This window comes from Mustela nivalis (genome assembly GCF_964662115.1).
Source record: "Mustela nivalis genome assembly, chromosome: 5".
Classification (NCBI taxonomy): Eukaryota; Metazoa; Chordata; class Mammalia; order Carnivora; family Mustelidae; genus Mustela; species Mustela nivalis.
This window is the reverse complement of record NC_139024.1, coordinates 148,771,211-148,797,945: the sequence shown is the minus strand read 5'-3', so window position 1 is coordinate 148,797,945 and position 26,735 is coordinate 148,771,211. Positions and strand designations below refer to the sequence as shown.

Sequence of the window (26,735 nt, the reverse complement as noted above, 5' to 3'; positions counted from 1 at the left end):
AAGTGGAGAAATGTCGCAAACACTACCTCAGCCAGGTAATCAAGCCCACACCGGCCGTGACAAGCCATGTTGACCATGTGTACTGCTGACAGGAGGTAATGAGAGTGACCTTTCTCTGGTCGTCCTCCTAAAAACCCATAGCACCAGAATAGCTATGAGAAAAACACCTGACAAATCCCAAATCCCAGCTGAGGGACAATTTAAAAACACCTGACAGTGTCGTCCTCCCAACTGTCAAGGTCGTCAAAAACAAGGAAAGCCTGAGACGCTTCACCCAGAGGAACCTGAGGAGAGAGGAGGACTGAGGTAAAAAGCAAAATCTGAATCAAGTATGAATTTTAGTTAATTTTTAAAAATAGTAGTAAGAATCTGATCCATAATCTATAATCCATAATCTAATACAGAAAAATGTGCCCTGTAGAATTTCCGCAGGTCAGATTCCTTTCGTCCTCACTGCAAGGACTCCCAGAAACTGCTGGAGTCCTGGCCAGCGACAAAGCAGACAAAGCAAGTTTGTTCATGCAGTTGGAAAGGAAGAGGGGTTAAATCGTAGTGCAGAAAGGAAATAAGCCCCATACGGTTATCTGAGGCAACTTGTGGTGGGGGTCAATGCTGAAATTAAAAGGGAGCAAACGATTAAAAAGCCGGTCATCTGACGAGGGCCAACTGGTCACTCATTCAGTGCCATTTCCTTGGTGAATTCTCTGCCCTGAGTCTGCCCTCAGCCCCTAACCGGTTCAGTAACTACTTCAACAGTATCTTGAACTTAATCAGACTCAAGGACGCTGACTCATCCTAACTAAACCCCAGGGACTACGATATAAGAAAACAAAATGCCACCTTGTCAGGCAAACCCAACATGCTGGGCTTTGATGGGGAGGGGCCTGGGAGTCTGCATTTCTGACAAGCTCCCAGGTCAGGCCAATGCTCTTGGTCCAAGGACCACATTCTGAAGAGGGAAAGTGTAAAGAAGATCCGGAGGAAAGCAAAGAATCCGATTTTATTGGTGAGCTGAATATCGATGAGATCACAGGAGGGGTTAACTCCTTAATGCCATCAGGCTTTGGTTGCCTGAGGCCTCCATTCTCAGGACAAAGACAAACCCAGTAGTAGTACCTCGCCATTGCCTTATCCTTGGCCCTGGAGCATTTCCCAGGACAGGTCTGTGTGGACACCACTTATCTGTGCTCCAAAGACTATTATCTACGTTTCCACACTTAATCTCCTCCTCCTACCTCTGGTGGGAAAAACAGACTCTTGATAGATCTAAGTAAAGTGCCCGCAGTAACGTTATGAGCTGGTTTGGTAGACCAAGGAGTCCTTTCCTCCAAAGGAATCTGCTCCATCCGGGCACCGAACCCTGTGTGTACAACTTTCCTAGTTAGTCTCTAAAGAAATGGTTATTTCTCTTAGCCTACATGGGGGGAGGGGGCTGTATTTACGCTGAGGCAGCAATAGAAAAGATTGTCATTGCTACGCCATTTATGGAGTCTCGGGGGAGTGACATGCAGGGGTGAGGCCCCAGGGCCGCAGTGGGGAGCAAATTCAAACAAGATTCCCGCCCCCCCTGCCAGGTGGTCATCTGAGGAAAACAGGGCACCTGGTCCTCACAACAGCTCCATCCTGCACACTCCCACTCTCCCTTTAGCTTCAGCTCTCAAGAACCTTGAGAACACAGGTGCCCCCCTGCCAAACTACAAACTGCCCAACTGGTCAACCACATTGGACAACGCCTTTCCCCTGGTTTCCATGTCTGGCCTGTCACGTTTGTACGGCCACACAGAAACTCAACAATAATGCCCATCAGTGTCCCCCAGGTCAAATCAAAGCATACGGAAACAGAGACAGCTCTCTGGAAACCCTAAGCTAATCAACGGCAAGCGGGTAATACGTTTACAGGAGGTACATGAAGAACCCCACTCCGAACAGTTTGGTGCAGCAGGAAAGGAAGGAATGATTCCGTTTCATTCGTTCAGCCACTTTCATACACGCCTACTTCGGGAAAACACCGCTTCCGGGGACGGGACTGGTTCTCCAAGTCCAGCCTGCGGAGGAATCAGCTGGAAGTTCTGTTGAGAATGCAAATTCTGGGGGCACCGGTGCAGGGGAGTGGTATGGGGAGCTCTGCTGGTTAAGTAAGCCTCTGCTTTCAGCTCAGGTCATGATCTCAGGATCCCGGGATTGAGCCCCTGCTCAGCCAGGACTCCCCTTCTGCCCCCCCTCCATGCTCTCTGTCTCTCAAATAAATAAATACAATCTCAAAAAAAAAAAAAAAAGAAAAAGAAAAGAAAAAAGAAAATTACAGGGGTCCCTCCCCCTACCCCCCTCTCCACTACCTACAGAGTTGGATTCAGCAGACTGGGGCGAGCCTTTTTAATCTGCATTTTTAACCCACACCCTAAACGATCCTGAGAAATACTGACTTAAGTCTGGTTCTCTATTTTAGTGGATTTCAACCCTGGCTCACATTCCATTTCTGTGAAAGGATTAAAAAAAAAAAAAAAAAAGTCCTCATGCCTATACACCAAGACCCCAAAACAATCAAATCAGAAGGTCCAGTATCGGAGACGCCACCACGGGTGCTTTCTCAAGCGTTCTGGGGGATTCGTGGTTAGCGTTTCCAGGTGATACTGTTTGCTGGGTTGTTAGACACCAGATTGCAAGCCCCTCCCTGAAGTTTCTGATTCAGCAGGTCTGTCTGGGGCAAGGCCCTCCAGCCCGCTTGTCTAACAAGTGCCCCGGGTGATTTTTATCATGGGGTTTGGGAAACAGCTGAGTCAGAGACTTCCATCTCCAGCACGTCTGTGCCAATGGACCTCTCGACCAAAGTTTTAGAGACCCCATCCCATGCATCTCATGGGCTGGGTTGTCCCAAAGAGACAGAGACAAAAGCCTGCTGCTCAAGACCACAGTGGATCGTTAGCCTCACTTCTACTACTAATATGACTAATACAATAAATATAACGTCGATAACTAATATAATTACATAACTAATATATACTACAGAATAGAATAACTCATATATTATTAGAATTTGGAAGTACCAATTTCTCCCACTGACTTCGCACCATGTACCAGGCATGTGGTCTTAACAGCACCAGCAGATTAACTAATGTGATCTTCACGACAATGATAGGAATAAGAACTCTCCTTAGTGCTAATAATCCATCAGTGAGGAAACTGAGGCACAGAGGTTAAGGAAGTGGCCTAAGTTCCCAAAGTCACCTCGAGGGTGAACCTGGACCCAGACAGCGAGGGACCAAGGTCTACTCTCTCACCCATAATGCTGTGAGGGTGCTCAGCAAACAAGAGTTTGAAGAGCCTCCTTGCCTGTCACTTGTTGCCAGAACAGGAACACAGAAAGGATCCAATCAAGGAAGCTCATGTTTACCGAATCCCTACCTTGTGTTCCAAGCACTGGGCTAGGGGCTTTGTGTATATTATTGCATCTAGCTCAAGAGTCAAATCAAAGCCCTATTGTCATGGACACACTACACTAACCTCAATCAGTAATGGGAAGAGTTAACAGTTGTAGAGTATTTTGCAAAAAAAAAAAAAAAAACCCAACCGCAAAGCCACCAAAGAACCCTTCCAAGCGGATCTGGCGGCTGGGTCCTGCAGAGAGAGCCAGCTGTGCGGGTGCGCGCTGGGCGGGAGGCGGCTGAGCGGGGAGTGACCAGGGCTGGCCGCCGAAGGGTCCGCGAAGGAGGCGGAAGCGTGGGCAGCTTTGGCTCGGAGAAAGGACAGGGCTTCCTGCAGTCTTGGGAAGGGACGGGACTGTCAGCCAGACGTTCGGCTTCTCAGGGCAGATCCGAACAAGCCAGGACAAACGGCGAGGTCCACCCACTTTGAGAACCGACACGACAGATGCTGCCTTTAAAGATACACCAACGTCTCCAGCTGCTGCAGGAAAACACAGGGCAATTCCTTCTGTCCCGCCTGACACTACTCCCTGAGTAGCAGCACAGGATGGACAAAAAGGGGTAGAATCCAGCGCTTCTAACTCTGACAACTTTAAGGTCAGGGACATCACGTGACGCCAGTCCCAGAGGCACATCTGGCCAAGTGATGTGGGGAACAAAGGAAGAAGAAAAAATGTCAAGTTTCCTTACTACTTAGAGCCCATAGACAAGTCCTTGACGCAGGCAGAGTGACGATCTTTTAGGGACTCTATAGCCTCAATGAGGGCAAAAGGACAAAAGGCAACCTTAGCTCAACACCCAGGATGTTCTCAGTCTACTTTAACATAAAAATTCTTTCGGAAACTTCCTTTATTTCTACCCCATGAAATACATGTTGGCAATCGTCTCCCAAGCAGATGACCCACTGATATACATCTGAAGGGTCTCATGAGTGAGGTTTGATTAGATGGTAATAAATGACCTTTTCCCAACAATAGCTAGGCCCCTCAAGGTCCTGGAAACCTGCCTTCCAAAATTCCTTAGAGAATTACTCTCTCCTTAACGCCCTCCCGACTTGAAAGTATATAATGGGCCACTCCCCATGACCCCAGTGCAGCCCTTTCTGCCCACGGGTCCTGTTCCCATCCTTTAATAAAATCACCTTTTTGCACCAAAGACGTCTCAAGAATTCTTTCTTGGCCATCGGTCTTGAACCCTAACATCCTTCCTCCATCAGAAGAAGAGCAACCAGATGCCTGGTTTCCAAGGCTCCAGACATCTAGGGCGACTGCCAGGTCACAGGAGACACTGAGGTCTTGACAGTATTGGAACTTCATGCTAAACAGCTGAACAGAAAGGGTCTAAAAGCAAGCAGAGACTCAGAGACGCAGACAAGTCCCAGAAAGACTGAGAATGGGACGTCTAGGAAGTTTCTAGAACACAAGGTCTTCAGTCTTTTCAGGTGGGCTGCCCACAGGTCTGAGCCCAACGACATTAACTGGATCTGAGAGGTAGAAAAAAACTCTGCAGGTAAACGAATCCCACTCTTTTTTTTTTTTTTTAAGATTTTATTTATTTAGGGGCGCCTGGGTGGCTCAGTGGGTTAAAGCCTCTGCCTTCAGCTCAGGTCATGATCCCAGGGTCCTTGGATCGAGCCCCGCATCGGGCTCTCTGCTCAGCAGGGAGCCTGCTTCCCCCTCTCTCTTTGCCTGCCTCTCTGCCTACTTGTGATCTCTGTCTGTCAAATAAATAAATTAAATCTTAAAAAAAAAAAAGATTTTATTTATTTATTTGTCAGAGACAGAGGGAGAGAGAGCGAGCGAGCACAGGCAGACAAAGAGGCAGGCAGAGGCAGAAGGAGAAGCAGGCTCCCCGCCGAGCAAGGAGCCCAATGCGGGACTCGATCCCAGGACCCTGGGATCACGACCTGAGCCAAAGGCAGCTGCTCAACCAACTGGGCCACCCAGGCGTCCCACGAATCCCACTCTTAACCGAAGTAGGGATGGGAAGGCATGGGTTTCCATGACAAATGTCTTCCTATTCAACCCCAAGAACAAGTGAGTTAGGTGTGAGGAATGTCATAGACCCCAGGAGTGAGGACACTAGATAAAGCAACAAAAAGTGTAATAAAGCCTACAAGAAGGTCCAATGAACAAAAGAAAGCAAGCAAAGCAATGATTTTCATTAAAGGCGATAAATAATAAGAGTAAACGAATATTTAGGGGCGTCTGGGTGGCTCGGTGGGTTAAAGCCTCTGACTTCAACTCAGGTCATGACCTCAGGGTCCTTGGATCGAGCCCCGCATCAGGCTCTCTGCTCAGCAGAAGGCCTGCTTCCCCCTCTCTCTCTGCCTCCCTCTCTGCCTACTTGTGATCTCTCTCCCTGGCAAATAAATAAATAAAATCTTGAAAAAAAAAAAATGAATGTTTAAGATTGTTCTACACCTCCTTCCTTCCTCCCTGAGCTCCTACCATGATTTATCAGCAAGTCTGCAAAACAACCATGACCAACAGGAAAAGAAAAAAAGGAGAAGAGCCTGATTGAAGCTGATTGAGAAGTTTATTATTTTTCAAACCTTCCATTATGTGTTTTATTTCTGTGGGCATGTAGGGCTAAACACATACATCAGGCAAATTAATGGTCCAAGTTATGTGGCGGGGGGGGGGGGTGTTTGTTTGTGTTTTACCTCCTGAGTCCAAGCACTAAGAGCTGGAAGCATTTATAATTCATCATTGTTTCAAGGCAGACTACACTCACATTTCCCATCCTTAATACGTTGCATCTAAAAACATACACCGACCTTTGTACACTGTAAGGCCAAAATCTCCTGGATGTGTTCCGGCAAACAAGGCGATACCTCCTTGCAACCCATTGCACGGTCAAAGCTAGCCACACCAAGTGTTTGTTACATCCTCAGACAAACCAGACGAAAAACAGGCTGTTTCTAAGAATTATCTGTGCGTGCCCATGAGCAACAAACCTAGTGAATTCTTTCCCTGGCACATGCCCCCCACCCAGCCCCTGTCAAAAAAAATGTTTTGAAAACACCTATTAGCTTAAGGAAATGACCAGTTGGACAAATCTCTCTGAGAGCAATTTGCATTGGGTATTTTCTATGTCTCTGTCTCACTTAACTATGACAATTGTGGGGACGGGGGGGACTTTTTCTAGGTCCCCCGCCCCCCCCCCCATATCTCATACTCTTCATGGAACAGAACAAAGTCTCAGAGGCTCAGTAAACACTGGCAAAAAGAATGGTACTTGCCTAAGGTAAAAATAAAACGTATATGCATTTGTGAACCGTCCTTGCCTAAAACCACAAATAAGATAGGACTGTGAGGGGCGCCTGGGTGGCTCGGTGGGTTAAAGCCTCTGCCTTCAGCTAAGGTCATGATCCCAGGACCCTGGGATCGAGCCCCGCATCGAGCTCTCTGCTCAGTGGGGAACCTGCTTCCCTTCCTCCCTCTCTGCCTATGACTCTGCCTACTTGTGATCTCTGTTCCTCTGTCAAATAAATAAAATCTTTAAAAAAAAAAAAACTCCTGTGGAAACTAAAGATGCTGATAATGGCTAACACTTATTGTGCATTTATTATTTGCTACAACTGCACTAAATGACATGGACATAGTATTGTCTATATTTACGTTATCTAAAATGTCATTTCATGGAATCCTCCCAACAACCCTAAGATTATTAATTTCATTCTACAGATGGGGACTTTTATTTTATTTTATTCTTAAACATTTTATTTATTCATTTTCCAGAGAGGCAGAGAGAGAGAGAGTATAAGCAGAGGAAGCGGCAGGCAGAGAGAATCAGACTCCCCACTGAGCAGGGAGCCTGATGCTGGGCTTGATCCCAGGACATGACCTGAGCTGAAGGTAGATGCTTAACCGACTGAGCCACCCAGGCACCCACATTTTGAAATTCTTAAGTACGCATGGAAGTTATTTTATAGGACCAGCTTTAGCAAAGGGTGAAGAATGACCCACATAGAACTTTAAGAAAGAAAATCCAAAGTGTCTCACAGTAAGTAAAAACCTACAGATTAATTCTTTGAAAGTTCCTCTTCCAAAACCCTTTTTAACTGGAAAAGGGAGAGCATCCCCCAAGCTTGCTGATTGGAAGCAAACTAGTAGAAAGGCAAGTCCACGGAAGCTGAAATCAGACTGTGAATCTCTGTGCCAACATGTTCAGCTTGTTACGTCGCCACCCTACACCCAAGCTTCTTAACCTATAAACAGTTGATAATCAGGGAACCTGGGTCGCCCCGTTGGTTAAGCAACTGCCTTCGGCTCAGGTCATGACCCCGGAGTCCCGGGATTGAGTCCCACATCAGGCTCCCCGCTCCGTGGGGAGTCTGCTTCTCCCTCCCTCTGCCCTTCTTCCCTCTCCTGCTCTCTCTCTTTAGTAAATAAATAAATAAAATCTTTTTTAAAAAGTTGATAATTATAACAGTGCCTAATTTACAAACCTGTTGTGAGACTTAACATTGGTTTTGGTGAGGATTACTTTAGGTATGAGTGAAGCCCTCGGTAAACTGTTAAAATGTAAAGTGTGTGTTAATTAAATGTAAACTCTCAGGGTGACATAAATAAATGTCCGTCTCCACGTTGCCAGCAGACCAGTAAAAATGAAGTGGAATTTAAAGAATAGAACAGAAAATCAAATTTGATAGAAAGTATAAACTTAAAACGTCACTTAAACAATTAATGCCAAGTTCCTGAGCTTTGCATTTTTAAGCTTTCCAAAGAACATTGGTAACAAAACCTTAAGATAATAGTGCAGCATGGCTGCCAATGGGCAAAGGTTAAGAATTTCCAGAGAGGGGTACCTGGGTGGCTCAGTGGGTTAAAGCCTCTTGCCTTCGGCTCAGGTCGTGATCCTAGGATCCTGGGATCAAGCCCCGAATCGGGCTCTCTGCTCAGCGGGGAGCCTGCTTCCTCCTCTCTCTCTGCCTGCCTCTCCGCCTACTTGTGATCTCTGTCAAATAAATAAATAAATAAATAATTTCCAGAGAGGGAAGAAAAGAAATTCTTAAAAAAAAAGAAAAAAAAAAAAACCAGAAGAGAAAAAGCACATTCTACCAGAGCAAAGCACAACCACCCATAAAAGCCACCCAGAAAAACTCATTGGAAATAAGCCATTTACTGAACTTCAGTGAAGAAGCATCAATTGCTGGTTGATAAGAAAACAAAAAGGAATGAAAAATCAAAATTCTCTTGCTGCCTTTTTAAACCCATGTATAAAAGCCTGAATGATGGCTTCCTTTGGAATATTATAAATATATGATCTTAGGATGCCTGCCTGGCTCAGTCAGTAGAGCATGTGACTCACGACCTCGGGGTCATGAGTTTGAACCCCAGGTTGGGCTTAGAGATTACTTATGGAAATAAAAAAAAAATTAAACATTTTTACAAAGAGAAGTACAGAATCTTCCAGAAGCCAGTTAACCTTCCTTTAAAGGATATGGAGTGACTGACGGAGGTTCAAGCATTATTCAATCCTTTCTGTTTTGTCTTACAAAACAGAGCCTGTGAGGCAAAGTTCTGAGCACCCACACAGCTCCCTCACTTTATAGAGAAAAAAACTGACACAAGCAAGTTAAATGGTTTTCTCAACTCCCGTATTTGTTCTTTAAAAATGGACACCGGAAGACAAACCGTAAGAGATTCTTAAACTCACCAAACAAACTGAGTGTTGCTGGGGGGGAGGCGGGTAGGGAGAGAGTGGTTGGCTTATGGACATTGGGGAGGGTCTGTGCTATGGTGAGTGCTGTGAAGTATGTAAGCCTGACGGTTCACAGATCTATACCCCTGGGGCTAATAATATATTATATGTTAATTTTAAAAAATTTAAAAATTAAAAAAAATGGACACCAGAGTCTGTTTAATTTAATGTGAAAATTACTTTTTTTTTTTTTTAAGGGGGAGCATTGGTGGGGGGGAGCAGAGGTGAGAGAGAGAATCTCAAGCAGACTCCTCACTGAGTGAGGAACCCAGTGCCGGGCTCAGTTTCACGAACCTGAGATCACAACCTGAGTTGAAACCAAGAGTCAGACGCTCAACCAACTGAGCCAACCAGGCTCCCCTGGAAATTACTTTCTTGAGGAATTTAGTCCAAAGGAATTAAATACAGGGGATTAAAGGGTTAAATAAATAACCTGGCTCACCTTCTTAGGATTTTTCAATCAGAAGCTTTTAAAGTTCCTTGCTATTTCAGTCCGGGTCTTTCATATGAGGGAAAGTAATGGCTTTTCTCTCCCTTGCAAGTTGAGGCTCATATTTTAACCCATATTCAAGTTGCAATTCTGCATCTCCCTTGGGGTAGTCACCAGACCTTGTATATGTAAATGTCCAATGCTCATCCAAAACAATATTTTCTTATGTTTATTGTGACCCTACATAAAACCATCCCCATCGTTCAATGGCAAACTCTGACCCTCTTTTGGAGAGACATTCCTGCCTCCAAACTGAATGCATTATCCCTTTAACCTTGAAATTATTCAGGGATCAGCATCATATATACTGGAAGAGAAGCCAATAAATCCGAAGGGAGATGGCTTAAGAGCAATAAAACAACCTATGGGAAGCAAATAATAAAACGAACACCCAGAGTAATAACCCCCAAGTGCCTGCATGCCCTTTTCAATAAGACTTTTCCAACTTCCTGCAGGGAAACCCAGTGCTTTGGATCAGCTCTCTAGGCAGAAACTCTCCCATGGGTTGAGGCTTCAGAGAAGCTTCAAATGGCCCAAAAGATCATAATAACGCCTGCCAATTAAAAGAGCCTACTACGGGGGCACCTGGGTGGCTCAGTTAGTTAAGTGACTGCCTTTGGCTCAGGTCATGATCCTAAAGTCATGGGATCGAGTCCCACATCGGGCTCCCTGCTCGGCGGGGAGTCTGCTTCTCCCTCTGACCTCTCTCCTCTCAGGCTCTCTCTCTCTCTCAAATAAATAAATAAAATCTTTAAAAAAAAAAAAAAAGAAGAGCCTACTATGTGTTGAGCAATTTACCATCTATTGACCTACTTGATTCAAACAACAACCCTGTCAACTGGGATTATTATCCCCATTTTTGAGATGAGAACAAAGTGTCAAAGAGGTCCATCATTCACCCCAAATCACCTAGCCAAGAGATGAAGGAGCCAGGATTTATATGGAAGCCTGGCCTTTCTAATGCTAAAAGCCAGAATTCCTTCTCCAGAAATACCCAGTAAATGCCCCCCACCCTCTCCACTCACCTGAAATTCACAACTTTGTTTGCTCTGCTTAAACATCTCCAGAAATGGTTCTGTTTTATCTGAAACCGTGACACACTCTTTGGCTACTGCATTTGCTGCGATGAGCGTATCTGATTACGAATTACTGTCATCCAACAGAAAGTAGGTTCTGTGGGAAGATGCCATAGGACAGGGAGGTGTCGCCCGTGCCAGGGAAAAATGAAAGGACAGGGGCGTCTAGCCAGCCTTCGGCAGTATGAAGCACACTGTCATCCCATCATAGGTATCTTTTGCATATTGGAATTAACTGAACGAATTACAGAGAGGCTTGGCCCAAACTCTTCTATTAAAAGAGCTCTTCTGTAAATACATTTGGGAAACTCGCAAGTAAATACATCCCATGGATATGAAGAGACCCAAAGAATTTGCTGCTGCTCCTTAAGAACAGCTAAGAGACATTCAGAAATTCCTAGTTAGTGTCAACCTTCAGTCCGAAGAGCTCATTCATTTAACCAGTATGTCCAAGCACGTATGCTGTGCCTGGGCCCAATGTGGGTCCATCGACCACGTCCCCAGACTCCATCAGGGAAACCAGAAGTGTCTTCCTCTTTGGCCTCCTGGGCTGCTTTGATTGTAGCTGGGGAAGATGACGGCTGTGACTTCAGGGTTAGAGGAAGCGGAGTCTAAGCCTGGAGAGGACATGTGAGGCTGGAACGTAGTTGCTTCAGAGCTAAAAGGAGCTTTGCCTCTATCAGAAAAGCATCTCCTGTTCTTTGCTCAGAACACAGAGTACAGAGTATCCCTTGAAAGCGTTCCTGGGTGGCTGGGTCAGTTGAGCATCTGCCTTCAGCTCAGGTCAGGATCCCGGGATCCTGGGATCGAGCCCCACATCAGGCTTCCTGCTCAGTGGGGAATCTGGTTCTCCACCCCTCCCCCTGCTCATGCTCTTTCTCTTTCAAATAAATAAATATAATCTTTAAAAAAAAAAAAAAGCAAAGCTGCTTCCTCTTTGCTTTGGAGAGAAAAAAGGGAAATGGGTATATATAAGCATGGCAGGGGGAAAACTAGATAACTTGTATGTTTGAAAGAACAGATGTTAAATACTTGTTTTCCAAAGATCCTGATTACACACCAGCTTTTCAGGAACATGTCGTTATATAGAAGCAGGATGTGCTTATTTAACTAAGTGCAGAGCACAGAGGAAATTATTAGCGATGGTAGAGTTTATGTGGGAATTATCCCAGGAGCAATAACCTACCTAGAGGGTTCACGCCGGGCTAAGTCATCCAACACCACTTCTCTACATGACAAAACCATTCTCAGTGATAATCGCAAAATGCAACATAATAACCGTGATGACAAAAAAAAAAAAAAAACACAGGCAGAGACACTTTTATTTTACTTAACTCAGCGTTGTGCCAATAATAAAGAATAAAAAAGAAAATCCAAAACAGAGAGAAAAGTGATGGACCAATGCCCTTGAGTGACTTTAATGTATTTTTGGAATAAAGAGAGAAAACCTTATATCTATAGATCAGCCTATCTTTATATATGAATGATGAATATTAATTTTTCTATGCATAATAATATTACAGTAACCAAACAAGCTAGTTTTAATAAAAATAAAGCGTCTGAAAAAGTGACAGTTTAGGTCAACTACTAAAAATTATCATTTTGATATAACATGGCATTTTTCTGGATTTTATGGGCACCTGGGTGGCTCAGTCAGTTAAGTGTCTGCCTTTGGGGCTCAGGTCATGATCTCAGGGTCCTGGGATCGAGCCCCACTGCTCCTGGGACCGAGCTTTCCTGCTCAGCAGGGAGCTTGTTTTGTCCCCTCCCACTGCCTTTCCCTCTGTGAGCACTCTCTCTCTCACAAATAAATAAAACAGGAATTTTAAAAGTAAAATAAATTTTAATTCCAAAGTCGGTATTCAAACTCAATAAAATGTCACATGTAAACTAAAATTTACACTTACAAATAAAAACTGGACCTCTTGGGAGGACTGTGTGGCTCAGTCACGTAAGCATCCAACTCCCTATCTCAGCTCAGGTCCTGATCTCAAGGTCATGAGTTCAAGCCCCACACTGGACTCCATGCTGGATGTGGAGCCTACTTAAACAACAACAACAACAACAAAAAAAAAAACCCGGAACCCTTGCCATTTGCAGCATTTCGTTGCTTGAAATTTCAAGTAATCTCTGTACCGAATGTGGGGCTTGAACCCACAACACCTGATCAGGTGCCATAAATGTTCACTATTTTTTTTTAAGATTTATTTATTTATTTGACACAGAGAGAGATCACAAGTAGGCAAAAAGGCAGGCAGAGAGGGGGGGAATGAGGCTTCCCACTGAGCAAAGAGCCCGATGCGGGGCTCGATCCCAGGACCCTGAGATCATGACCTGAGCCGAAGGCAGAGGCTTTAAGCCACTGAGCCACCCAGGCGCCCCATAAATGTTCATTATTTAAAACAAACAACAGCAACAAAAAAACAGGGGGCACCTGGTAAGTGGCTTCTCCCTCTCCCGCTGCCCCTCCCCCTGCTTGTGTGCATGCTCTCTCTCTCTCTCTCTCAAATAAACCAAAAAAATCTTTAAAAAGGGACGCCTGGGTGGCTCAGTTGGTTGAGCAGCTGCCTTCGGCTCAGGTCATGATCCCAGCGTCCTGGGATCGAGTCCCGCATCGGGCTCCTTGCTCGGCAGGGAGCCTGCTTCTCCCTCTGCCTCTGCCTGCCATTCTGTCTGCCTATGCTCGCTCTCTCCCCCTCTCTCTCTGATAAATAAATAAAATCTTAAAAAAAAAAATCTTTAAAAAAATAAAAGATTTTTTAAAAGGGAATGCAGGGGTACCTGGGTGGCTCAGTGGGTTAAAGCCTCTGCCTTCGGCTCAGGTCATAATCCCAGGGTCCTGGAATTGAGTCCCGCATCGGGCTCTCTGCTCAGCAGGGAGCCTGCTTCCTCCTCTCTCTCTGCCTGCCTCTCCGCCTACTTGTGATCTCTGTCTGTCAAATAAATAAATAAAATCTTAAAAAAAAAAAAGGGGGGGGGGGAATGCAGTAGCTCAATGTTTAAGTAGGAGTTCTCCAAATTAACCGCCACATGGAAACAATGTATATGAAAGAGTAAGTAATACAAATGTGCCTATTCGCAGTTTACATAACTATTAGTAACATGGAATGGTAACCACAGTAACTGTTTAGAACTTGGGCCAAAAAAAGTTTTTTCAGGGAAGTGTATTTTATCGGTGACATTTGTTTAGATTTGTCACTGCATGGTGATATTAAAAGCAAACCAGAAAAAAAAAAAAAGCAGACCAGCTTTTAGTTGATTTTATTATTGTCTTATAATTACACATGAGTCACCGGGGTGGGTCAGTCCGTGAAGCAGCCAACTCTTGATTTCAGCTCAGGTCATAACCTCAGGGTCCTGGGATGGAGCCCTGCGCTGGGCTCCACAGTCAGCTGGGAACCTGTTGAAGATCCTCTCCCTCTGCCCACCCCCCCCCCCACTTAAGCTCAAGCTTGCTCGCACTCTCTCCAAAATAAATAAATAAATCCTAAAAAAATATTAAGAACAGTTACCCAGATGATGTACCATTGTACATTGGACCCAGACGATGTACCATTGTACATTGGACCCATGGCAGGCCGTGCCTCCTGTCCCACCCTTAAAAAGTCATGGCCAGGGAGGAGTTCTAAGACAATTCCTGAGAAAGGTAAGAAACACAGACTCATTCGCTAAATAGGGAGTAAAGAATTACAGCAAGTACAAAGACATATATTTAAATAATGCCTCCTGGGGCACCTGGGGGGCTCAGTCCGTTAAGTGAATTATTCTTGGTTGGGATTGAGGTCATGACCTCAGGGTCCTGAGATGAGCCCCACAGCCCCACATCAGGCTCTGTGCTCAGCAGGGAGTCTGCTAGAGATTCTCTCCCTCTGCCCCTCCTGACCCTTGCGTGCACTCACACTCTCTCTCTCTCTCTCTCTCTCTCTCTCTCAATTAAATAAATAAATAAATTTTAAAAAGAATAATAATGCCTCCCTCTCAAGAATACCAAAATACTGGAGGGACGCCTGGGTGGCTCAGTTGGTTAAGCGGCTGCCTTCAGCTCAGGTCATGATCCCAGCGTCCTGGGATCGAGTCCCACATCGGACTCCTTGCTCCGCAGGGAGCCTGCTTCTCCCTCTGACTCTGCCTTCCACTCTGTCTGCCTGTGCTCACTCTCTCTCTCTCTCTCTGACAAATAAATAAATAAATAATCTTTAAAAAAAAAAAAAAAAGAATACCAAAATACTGGAAAGAAATCTGCACTTTGGGGCGCCTGGGTGGCTCAGTGGGTTAAAGCCTCTGCCTTCTGCTCAGGTCCTGGGATCGAGCCCCACATCGGGCTCCTGCTCAGCAGGGAGCCTGCTTCCCCACCTCCCCCCCCGCCTGCTTCTCTGCCTACTTGTGATCTCTGTCTTTCAAATAAATAAATAAAATCTTTTAAAAAAAAAAGAAATCCGCACTTCGATGTTGCACGTATATGCTGACCGTATAAAAAGGGCTCAAACATAGGTATCTTTCATATGTAAAGATACCACTGTCGGTTTTATTTTTGACTTGCCACTGTACATGCAATGACTTATTCCCATTTTCTTGAAAAAGATACTGCAGACCCAAAAGTCAACCCGTGCCTCAGCAGAGGTTACAAATACAGACACACCAGTACTGGCGAGTTAAAAACAAGTTATCTGTCCATTCCAACGGCCTCACCAGGAGAACCACGACATCTGAGCCCAGTTCTTGACCTTGTACTCAAGCACGTTATTCCCGGAATGTCACACTGGCGATCTTCTCTTAATTTCAGCAGACTGAACCCCGGGACAGTTCCTATCCTAAAGAACAGCCACGCCACCGTAAAACCTCAAGAAACCTGACACCTGCTAGCCCCTGAATCTCACCACACTGTCCGTCCGCTGCACCCTGAGTGCCATCAGGTGTGATGGACAGTCTGATGCAAAGCCAAGACTGGGGTCCTGGAACCCAAAGTGAGGCTATAAAATGAGAGCCCTCGCGGACCTAGGGAGTAGTCTGCGAGCCCCAAATATGTGCACATGGCCCTGCTTTCTACACAGGGATTCGACGTAATTCAGTTCAATCCATTTCAATCTGAGTCATAGTTAATCGTTACCGCTGTGCCAGGTCCTGTGCTAGACAATAGGGGGACACGCTGGGGGCAAATATGATTAAAACAATCCCTCTCTCGAAATGCTCAGAGCCCAGAAAGGGAAGACGGTAGGAACCCTGAGACAGAGGTAACAGCAGAAACAGTGGTCCTGGTCCAAAGGAAACGCAAAGGAAAGAGCCATGGCCATCTAGAGGATCAGGAAAGGGATAAAGAGCCGGGTTTAGAGGACAAGGAGGAGGTCACCAGGCAGGAGGCAGGGAAATTGCCTTTGGTATATCCATACTAGTGAATGTCGTGTCAAATCACCTTATCCCTGAGTACCTTCCATACTGAAACCAATATCCATCTGATTCCTTTATTTTTTTTTTTAAGATTTTATTTATTGGGGTGCCTGCATGGGTCAGTCAGTGAAGCAGTGACCTGCTTTCAGCTCAGGTCATGATCCCAGGGCCCTGGGGTCACTGGGCTCCTTGCCTAGAGAGAAGCCTGCTTCTCCTTCTCTCCCAGCCCTGCTCCTGCTCTCTTTCACACATAAATAAATAAAATTTTTAAAAAATATTTTATTTATTTGACAGAGAGAGAGGGAGCACGCAAGCAGAGGGAGCAGCAGGCAGAGGGGAAAGCTCCTCAGAGGCTTGATTCCAGGAAAGCAGAAGGCAGACGTGCAACCAACTGAGCCACCCAGCAGCCACCGTCGAAAAGCAACCCCCTGATTTCAACGAGACAGTGACAAAAGACATCTGTAATGTCTATTTCTCTTTTTGCATACACATGAATATTTATGAATAAAGGACCATTTAGTTAAGACTGAAATTGTGCTAGGCACCACAATAGCTCTTTAGTCCTCCAGTATGTCCTGAAAGTGTGTATCAGGTTTACAGACGAAAACCCCGCAGAGAGATCAAGGTTCCCTGGCTAGTGGATGGCTGAGCCGGACTGGGATCGAGGCTTACCTAATGCCAAGGTTGAGGTTTTAATCACCAGCCCACATTCCCTCCCTACAAATCAGCTCCATACCTTAACCAATTCCTTGCCTCTTTATGTTCTCCACGTGCTCTGCTGTGGGACTACAGCAGATTGCCTCTCACGATGGCTTCAGCCAGAGCCCCCCCTTCCCTGTGTTCTAAGCAGCAAAAGGAAGAGAAACTCTCCAGCTAAAATGACTCAAGAAGGAACTTGAGATAATTGAATACTTTTATGTGCTTCACACACTGAAGGTTTTCCTGATGAATACAGTACAAAAACAGAGGAAAAAAAAAAGTAGTCCCAATGGACTGAATCCAAAGAAAATGTCTTCCCAAAGTTCAGATTACATCCAAATATTACCCAATTAAAAAAAAAAAAATTGGTGGCGCCTGGGTGGCTCAGTGGGTTAAAGCCTCTACCTTCGGCTCGGGTCATGATCTCAGGGTCCTGGGATCGAGTCCGGCTTCGGGGTCTCTGCTCAGCGGGGAGCCTGCCTCCCCCTCTCTCTCTGCCTGCCTCTCTGCCTACTTGTGATCTCTCAATCTGTGTCAAATAAATAAATAAAATCTTTTAAAAATAAAATTAAAATTCAATTTTAATTGTATGACCAAAAAAATGGGGAAGAGATGGGGGAGGGGAAGAGACCATAGAAATCAAAGAGCCAAGGAAATGCTCAGACGAAAGACAGAGGATCCCACCCTCTGAAGCTCTTCCTCTGAGTTAAGACTCACCCCTAAGGGTTCCAGCCCTGCTTCTGGCCACCCAGGAAAAAAGGAAATCGTATGTGGCAATCCACTTCATTCCTCCCAGCGTCAGAAACAGCCCTGAAACAACTAAGTCTGGGACCTGTGACTGTGGCACAACTTTCTTGCTTTTTAAGGAAATTATTTCAAATTGTGGTTGGAGAAAAAAAATGGCTAAGCATTCTTTTAAAAGTTCAGCAGAGTCTAAATTACGGGTTTGGACGCACAAGAATTTAATCTGATTTTAAACTGAATTTGTTGAAGCTGCTGCAAAGATGAACTGCGTAATTAGAGCCTCTCCCCAGTTAATAGAGCTGTACTGGAGGAAGACAGAGTTAAGAACAGAGACCCGAAGGAATTCTTCTGCTTTCTGCACCGAAGTCATTTTTCTCTTCAGTAACGGGAAAAAGAAACGTAAATACTCTCTCGCATCCTTAATGTGCAAACCTGCTGAGCAGAGAGCCTAATGCAGGGTTCGATCCCAGGACCCTGAGATCATGGCCTGAGCTGAAGGCAGAGGCTTAACCCACTGAGCCACTCAGGCACCCCAATCTTTTTCTTTTCTATTTTAAAGCTTTTATTTAGTTAGTTGACAGAGAGAGAGATCACAAGTAGGCAGAGAGAGAGGGGGAAGCAGGCTCCCTGCTGAGCAGAGAGCCCGATGTGGGGCTTGATCCCAGGACCCTGGGATCATGACATGAGCCGAAGGCAGAGGCTTAACTTAAATCTTATTTAAGACTTAAATAAATCTTTAAAAAAAGGAATTATTCCTTTTGAAAGTCTTGACCTTTTCAAATAATTTTAAAGCAATTGATGTCTTCCTTATTAAACATTTTTAAAAGCCCTGCTTAATCGAATTATTCCCACTTAAATTTTAGGACTGAAAAGAATCTCGAAGTTTACTAAAAGGCGGGGTGGAGGATACAAAAACCACACTTACAGAAGACAAAAGATTCTTTTTATTATGTCATACCAGCCGAAATTGGACATACCTGAGCAAGTTTTAGAAACAAGGGAAGTCATGATCCCCGTGAGTTTGAATTTAAACTTAGAATGTCTCTTCAGTGCTCAAGCTAACCTCAAGATAACACAAATACCACTGTTTCAAATTATGAAGAGAACATTTATTTTTAAAAGTGATTGGCTTTGGGGCCCCTGGATGGCTCAGTGGGTTAAGCCTCTGCCTTCAGCTCAGGTCATGATCTCAGGGTCCTGGGATCGAGTCCCGCATCAGGCTCTCTGCTCCGTGGGTAGCCTGCCTCTCTGCCTACTTGTGATCTCTGTCCGCCAAATAAATTAATTAAAAAAAAAACTTTAAAAAAAATGTGATTGATTTTAGTCTGTTCTTCAAAATTGAAACACAAAAAGCAATGCGAATAATTGCAGTAGACGGCGAATAAACTTAAGGGAACAACTAACCTGTTAAACAAGAAACCAGGCTTCAGTGAGTGAATGGATGGACATGGTGATGCATATTTAATCACTCAAGAAAGACTCCTTTGGTACATGGAATATTAAAATGCTACTCGAAGAACACAGCTCCTGTAAAGCCTTAACAATAAATATTAACTTATTCCTCGTACAAATTACAAGTAAGACCAGGCTGTTCATAATACCAACAGCAACACTGCTATTCAGAAGTTAAGGGGGAGAGAGGCGCCTGGGTGGCTCAGTGGGTTAAGCCGCTGCCTTCGGCTCAGGTCATGATCTCAGAGTCCTAGGATCGAGTCCCGCATCGGGCTCTCTGCTCAGCGGGGAGCCTGCTTCCTCCTCTCTCTCTGTCTGCCTCTCCATCTACTTGTGATCTCTCTCTCTCTCTGTCAAATAAATAAATAAATAACTATTTTTAAAAAAATAAATTAAGGGGGAGAGTGCCTGGGTGGCTCAGTCAGTTAGGCATTTGCCTTCTGCTCAGGGTCCTGGGGTCCGGCCCTCGGTCGGGCTCCCTGCTCAGCTTCAAGTCTGCTGCTCCCTCTCCCTCTGCCACTCCCCCTACCCCTGCTTCTGGGCTCTCTCTCTCAAATAAAAAAATAAAATCTTAAAAAAAAAAAAAATTAACAGGGAATATTGCTCCTACCAGGTTAAAAGAATGAAAAGCGCTTAAGAAGGGCATTTGCAAGGGCACATGAAACGTGGTCAGGAACTAGACGTGGGGACATGGAAAAATTGAAAGCAGTGAAGGTACTCACTTACCAGGAAATGATATAAAAATAATCAACACGTTCAATAAAAACATCACGCCGAATTAGGTCAGTGACACAGACCTAGCAACGTCCTGCTTGCCTCCCCACTCCACACATCTGCCCGTCCGTGCTGGCTGCCTTCTCGCCTACCCGTCCAACGTCAAAAAGCTAAGAAAGAACAGGGAGACGAGAAGAGCCCCCAACCCCCGGAGAGTATCCAAGTACGTAACCTCCGACGGGGAGCCTTTTCAAAGTCACGGCCATAGACATTTAGAACTGGCAGTGAGCGGGTGAGTACAGCTGAACAGAGCGTCAAGGTCCCCACAAAGAACTTCTGTTTCTGCCCTGCCCGTGCCCCAGAGCCAGCCTTGGAAACTTCTTCCCGTGCCTCCATCACCCGAGAACCCGCGCAGGAGGGAAGGAGGCTGCAAAATCCTGCTCTTCCCCTTCCCTTCCAAGACTCCAGGTGGCCCAGTGACCTTGGCCGTGGTACGTGACAGCTACACAGTGGGTGAGGGCGGCGCCCCATCTGGTCCCGGTTAAGACTGGCAAAGGCAAGGCCAGCTCCTCCCGGTCCAGGTTCCTCTTCTCTCCCTCCTCCCGCCCCGGGGGGGCAGGGCTCAGACACCCAGGGGCATAAAGCTGCGGTCCACAGGCTGCAAAACTTCAGCCTCACTCTTCTCTCTGCGAATTCCGATCTGCTGAGAGCTCCTGTGGGTGAGGCTGCTTTGCATTCGCTCTCCCCACCTCGACTCTCAGCTCTTTCTCACGGTCAAGTTCAGTCAATCTACTCCTCTCTGGCTTCCAGGCAGTAAAGACACGGAATCTGGGGAGAGGTTGGGGTGTGGCTTGTTTGTGTCCCTCGCACCCCATCAATCACACACACCACCTGCTGGTCTTAGTAAATAGCAGGGAGGCACGGGGAGGACTTGGAACTTCCAGATGGGCAGGAGGAACCGCACCTCTGCTTTGCTTTCTCCCACCACCCCCCAGAGGGGGGCAAACTCAGCGCCCCTCAGGCCATCTCCTCTCTAATCTTCTACTGTCAACAAAGAAAGGCAGTTTGCACATAGCCTGCAACAGGGATGAAATCTTGGGCACATTGTGCTAAATGAAAGAGGCCAATGACACAAGGACGAATGTCACATGGTTCCACTTGCCGGAGACACCTACAACCAGCAAATTCAGGAGACAGAAAGTAGAAGAGAAGTTTCTACCACGGGCTGGGGGCACTGAGGAGGGGATGGGGCATTTCTTAACTCATTTTTTAAAAAGATGTTGTGCATTTATTTGAGAGATAGAGAGAGAGCACAAGCAGGGTGAGGGACAGAAGGAGCAGGAAGTCTGACGTGGGGCTCGATCCCAGGACCCTGGGATCATGACCTCAGCCAACAGCAGAAACCATCCAAGCGTCTCAGCATTTCCAAATTTCATCACGGTTTATTTCTGTGTCTGTTTTACCCACTAGTCCTTAGAGTGCCTTTGGGAAGAAACGTCCACATTCACTTCCTGCCTCACAGCACCTGGCACAAACCAGGTGCTCTAGACAGGGCTGAGAGCATCCCGGCCCTGCCTTACACCCGCTCTCTGGTTCAGCTTCTCTGCTTTCCTCCACTACTCTGCTATTGCTCCCCAGGCTCAAAGCAGACATGATGAGTCATGAAGAAATTGTCCAGCGAGGCAAGAATGATCCCATTGGGATCTCCTTAATCTTGGTTTCACCATCACAGATGGGAACTATGAAATGCAGAGAAACTTTTAAGACCTGAAACGAGTTATCTTCCCGGAGTTACTAATTGTAAATGACTATATACTTGAAGCATGAGGCCACAGAGACACACCAACACACACACACACACACACACACACACACTCACACGCAAAAGATTACTGGCAATTGTACAAATTTAGAAACCTATTAAGGATTGCTTTTTTTTTATGTCTGTTAAGACAGGAGTTGTACAACTCCACCCACCAAATTATTTTCCTTCCAACTGAGATGAATCTTGCTAACATCTCATTTTTCCATGTAATGAGTACACCATTCAACAACATGTTTATTTTTAGAAGTACGACTCAGTCAAGAGGGTCAGGGTTCTACAGAATTTAAAAAAAAAACAAAAAAACAAAAAACTGTGTAACAATATTGAATCAAACTCCAGATCACTAAACAGTCTGACCCCAATTACATGAGAGGCGGGTGATGCTCATCTCTACCTGAGGGTTTTTTCCTGTGTTTTCATAGCATCAGAAATGGACAAATTAGGCTTCATTTAACATCTCAAGTAATTTTTGGCCTCTGACTTTTTATTTAGGCTGAAGCCCAGCAGAAAAGTCCAGGAAATAGAAACATTTGACCACCATTTTTGTCTCAAGGGAAATTTAAGTTCAGGCAGCGGCTCTGAAGGAGTATTTTCTAGCTGTTTCTAATGGAAAACAAGCCCTCGGTTAGGGGTCCCGAATGAGAGAGCCACCTACGTCCCACTTTCTCCGGAAATCAATTCCTCACAGTTTCACACAGGTTCGGGATTTGAGTTGAAGGTCATTTCTAGCCATGATATCCATATGCAAACATGGATTTAAGACTCATCAAAGTATGTGTAGAATTCAGGATTAGAGAATTCCAGACTTGAAAAAGCCTTAGGAGTTGAGTTCAAGCCCCTCACTTTGCTAAGAAACAGACCCAGAGTGATTAAAGGATTTGCCCAAAGTCACAGACATGGGGACAGGCTCCAGACCCCACGTCAGGTCAAATGTTTCCTATTCTCCCTGCTTCCCTGAAGCCCCTCACTCATCAACACTTATGATAAGAACAATGGGTGCCACATGTGTCTCAGATAATAGCACTGGCTTAATCTATAAGGAAGGACAATGCTACATTTGTTTCAATTAGCTATACAGCAATTCCTTTCCTGCCCTGCCCCAAGAAAAAAACAAAAATCTCAATTAGTGAGGGCAAATAGCCACCCTAACATTCAATTTAAGTCATCCTGAAGATTTTTTTAAGAACATTCTGCGGGGGGGGGGGGGGGGGGGGGTAAACCCAAAAACATTTCGAAGTAAAACAAAAACAGCATAATCACTACCTCCAGCATCCAGAGGAGGGAGAAAACATACCATAACGTTCGTAATGAGTTGGTTCATGTTTTTGGAATATCAAAACTGCCAGCTGTGGACTTATCTCAATTTGACCATCATTCACTATTGAAATGTGTAAGGTCAGTGTAGAGCCTCTGTGCCTCTTGGGGACATTAAAACAGGATTCTTAATTAGTCTAAAGCGCCCTCTAGTGTTCTTATGTGAAAACTTCCTTTAGGATTTGTCCATCCTACTTCATGGTTAAGAGTCCCTTTGCCCAGGACAGTCCTGGTTTAGGGCCTATTGTCCCGCCAATATTTGCTGGATATTTTCACTTTAATGGAGAATTACTACTCTGTTGGTTTAATATCTGCTGGATATTTTCCCTGCAATAGAGAATTACTACTAATAGTCGCATTAAAAGTTGGATTTGGCTAAGGAGCCCTCAACTTTGTATTTCCAAGCTTCCCCGTGGGCTTGTCCAGGACTGTGTGAGGCACATGAGCATTGCTGCAAACTGAATGTTTGTGTCTCCCAACGTCCTACGTTGACGCCTTAATCCCAAATGTGATGGTATTTGAGGTGGAGCTTTGGGGAGGGAATTAGGTTTAGATGAGCTCATAAGAATGGAGCCTTCAAGATGGGACGACCCACTCCCTCTCCCCCTCTTCCCGCTTGCACACACTGAGAAAAGGCCATGGGAGGCTGTAACAAGAGGACAGCCATCTGCAAACCAAGAAGGGGGATCTCCCCAGCCAAACGATCTGCCAGCACCTTGATCTTGCTTTTCCCAGCCTTCACAACTGCGACGACTAAGTGTTGTTTCGGCCACCAGGTCTACAGCATGGGGTTGGAGCAGCCTGAGCTGCCTGAGACAAGCAGTGAACAGAGAGGTCACTCTAACATGTGGTTAAATCTGGGGGATGACCAGCAACGACCCAGCTCCGTTTTCCCGATCTTTCCCAAACACAATGGAACTAAGACTTTCTTTTCAGAACTGAGGGCATTGGCTTACAAAAGACTCTAACGCACTCAAAGTGGAGCCTCCAGGTTTGGCTAACAACCTCTCCAGCCTCTCGGCCACGGGAAGAGAACTCAGAACTGCCCAGTGCGCCTGGGCTCGGTCAGCTGGGAGGGCCACGCCCACGGGGAGCTCCGCAGAAGGCATGAACCGCAAGGCGGGGACAGTGTGACGGTGGGAAATCACGGGTCAAGGGCGTGTGACACACTTGCAGGGCACAGACTCCAATCTGGACACTCCTGCCATATGACCTGGTCATGTCTTAGAAGATGTATATCTACAACTAATTACATTATTGTATGGTGATGCTCTTTTTTTAAATTTTGCAATCAGCTTTTCAGCCTTAATAAACTCAAAAGGGAAGCTTCTATTTAGTAAGATATTAAGTGCTGAATTTCTGCTTCTCAAGTCAGTTAATGACGAATGGGAAATTGCACAAAATGTCATCATTCCCACCGCCCCCCGCTCTCCCGTGACCCCAGACTGCCATTGGACAAAGTGCAATCAAAACCTAAAAACATGAATCTGCTGAAGCAGCATTATAATGGACATCAGAAGTCATGAGCTTATCGAGGGGCTCCTGGGTGGCTCAGTCAAATTAAAAGAAACTAACTCTTGATATCGGCTCAGGTCCTGACTTCAGGACCTGAGCCCCAGGTCAGGCTCTGCAGTCAGCATGGTGTCTGCCTGGGATTCTCTCTCCCTGCACCCCTCCACCAGACACTCTCTCTGTGTCTCTAAAATAAATAAATAAACCTTTAAACAGGAAAAAGTAAATTTTTAAAGTATTTTTGAAGTGATATAAATAATTTTAGTAGAGCGTGGTGTCCACGGTAAAAATCAATATCTTACTAAATTAAAATATCTCATATTAAATTAAGATATGGAGCAGAACTGGGTACCTAGGGTAGTTCAGTTAAGCAGCCAACCCTTGGTTTCGGCTCAGGTCATGATCTCAGGGTCATGGGATCCAGCCCTGCGTTGGGCTCCCAGGTGGTGTAGAGTCTGCTTGCTCCGTGCCCCCCACCCCTGATCACACACGCTTGATGGCTCTCTCTCTCTCTCAAATAAATAAATAAAATCTTTATTTTTTTTTTAAAGATATGGAGCAGAATTATAACTGGAATTGGCTATGGTACAAATGTAAGTCATCCTTTCACCCAAAGAAATTGCAAATAGAAGCTATATTTTTCAAATTTTACAAATTTTGAATGTGCCGAGGAAACTACATAATTTTTGTGATGAAGCAGATGTCTCATTAAAAACAACCCAAAAAACCCACGACCACACGATCCAGCAATTGCACTTCTGGGAATACAGCCAAGGGAAATGAAAACACTACCTAGGAAAGGTGTGGGAACCCCCGTGTGCACGGCGGCGTTACCGACAGCGGCCGCGACGGGGGAGCAGCCGGGCATGTCCACCAGGGAACGGATGAACAGAGAAGCTGTTGTGTTGGCACAACGCAAGAGTATCCAGCCATCAAAACACAACAGTGAGGAAATCCTGCCGTTTGTGAAAACACGTACAGACCTTGAGGGCATTAGGTGATGAAATAAGGCAGAGAAAGACAAATCCTGTATGATCTCACGGATGTAAGTATGGTAGGAACGAGGAAGGAGCGACAGAAGGACAGAGAACAGAGAAAGCGAGCAAACCTGCCTCTCCCTCTCCCACTCCCCCTGCTTGCGTCCCTTCTCCGCTGCGTCCCCTCCGTCAAATAAATAAATAAAATCTTTAAAACAAAACAAAACAAAAGTTACTCCAGGGAGATGGGGAGGGGACGGATGAAGGAGGTGACGGGGATTGTGAAGACACTTGTCACGGTGAGTATGGAGTCATTTGCAGCATTGTGGAATCTACTACTAATACAATCTAATACTGCTAATATAATATAATATAATCTATACTAATATAACACTGTATGGTAACTGTATAGGAATTAGAGTTTGAAACTTAATTTTAAAAAGGTACTTCAGGGGCGCCTGGGTGGCTCAGTGGGTTAAGCCGCTGCCTTCGGCTCAGGTCATGATCTCAGGGTCCTGGGATCGAGTCCCGCATCAGGCTCTCTGCTCAGCAGAAAGCCTGCTTCCTCCTCTCTCTCTCTCTGCCTGCCTCCCTCCCTACTTGTGATCTCTCTCTGTCAAATAAATAAATAAAATCTTAAAAAAATAAAAAATAAATAAAAATAAAAAATAAAAAGGTACTTCAAGTGGAAGCAAAAAAAAAAAAAATCAGTGTCAAACATCATATTTTATCTGATTAATACATTGTATTCACTCAGTTTTAACCTCCTAACTCAGTTCTTGTAGAGATATTGCGATTTTTTTAAGGTTTTATTGTTTTATTATGATTGTTTTTTAAGATTTTTATTTCTTTATTTCACAGAGAGAGACACAGCAAGAGAGGGAACACAAGCAGGGGGAGTAGGAGAGGGAGAAGCAGACTTCTCAGGGAGCAGGGAGCCCAACATAGGACTCATCCCAGGACTCTGGGATCATGACCTGAGCTGAAGGCAGATGCTTAACACCTGAGCCACCCAGGCGCCCTCTAAAGGTTTTATTTTTAAGTCATCTCTACACCTAATGTGGGGCTCAAACCCACAACCCCGAGATTAAGAGTCACATGCTCCTCTGACGGAGCCAGCCAGGCACCCTGAGAGATTATGTTTCTTAAATAAAAAATATTATGGTTTGCAGACAAGAGTCAATTAAAAGTGTCAACAATGTCAACATTTTTTTTAATTTCTTTTAAAGATTTTTATTTTATTTTATTTATTTGACAGAGAGAGAGAGATCACAAGTAGGCAGAGAAGCAGGCAGAGAGAGAGAGAGGGAAGCAGCCTCCCCCCAAGCAGGGAGCCCGATGTGGGGCTCAATCTCAGGACCCTGAGATCACGACCTGACCCAAAGGCAGAGGTTCAACCCACTAAGCCACACAGGC

At 45.3% G+C, this 26,735-nt stretch overlaps 2 protein-coding genes across 2 annotated transcripts in view; both read right to left on the bottom strand.

Annotated features, from left to right (window-relative positions):
* The window catches only part of LOC309865170 (uncharacterized protein), a gene marked incomplete at its 5' end in the record, with an annotated part of 59,646 nt that extends 35,707 nt beyond the window's left edge, over positions 1-23,939 (bottom strand). The window contains one exon of the mRNA XM_082731358.1: positions 23,804-23,939. Coding sequence (XP_082587484.1) covers positions 23,804-23,939 — 136 coding nt within the window. The remainder of the gene's footprint in view (positions 1-23,803) is intronic.
* RNF144B (ring finger protein 144B) overlaps positions 1-26,735 on the bottom strand; it is a 170,808-nt gene that overhangs the window by 113,357 nt on the left and 30,716 nt on the right. The window lies entirely within an intron of this gene.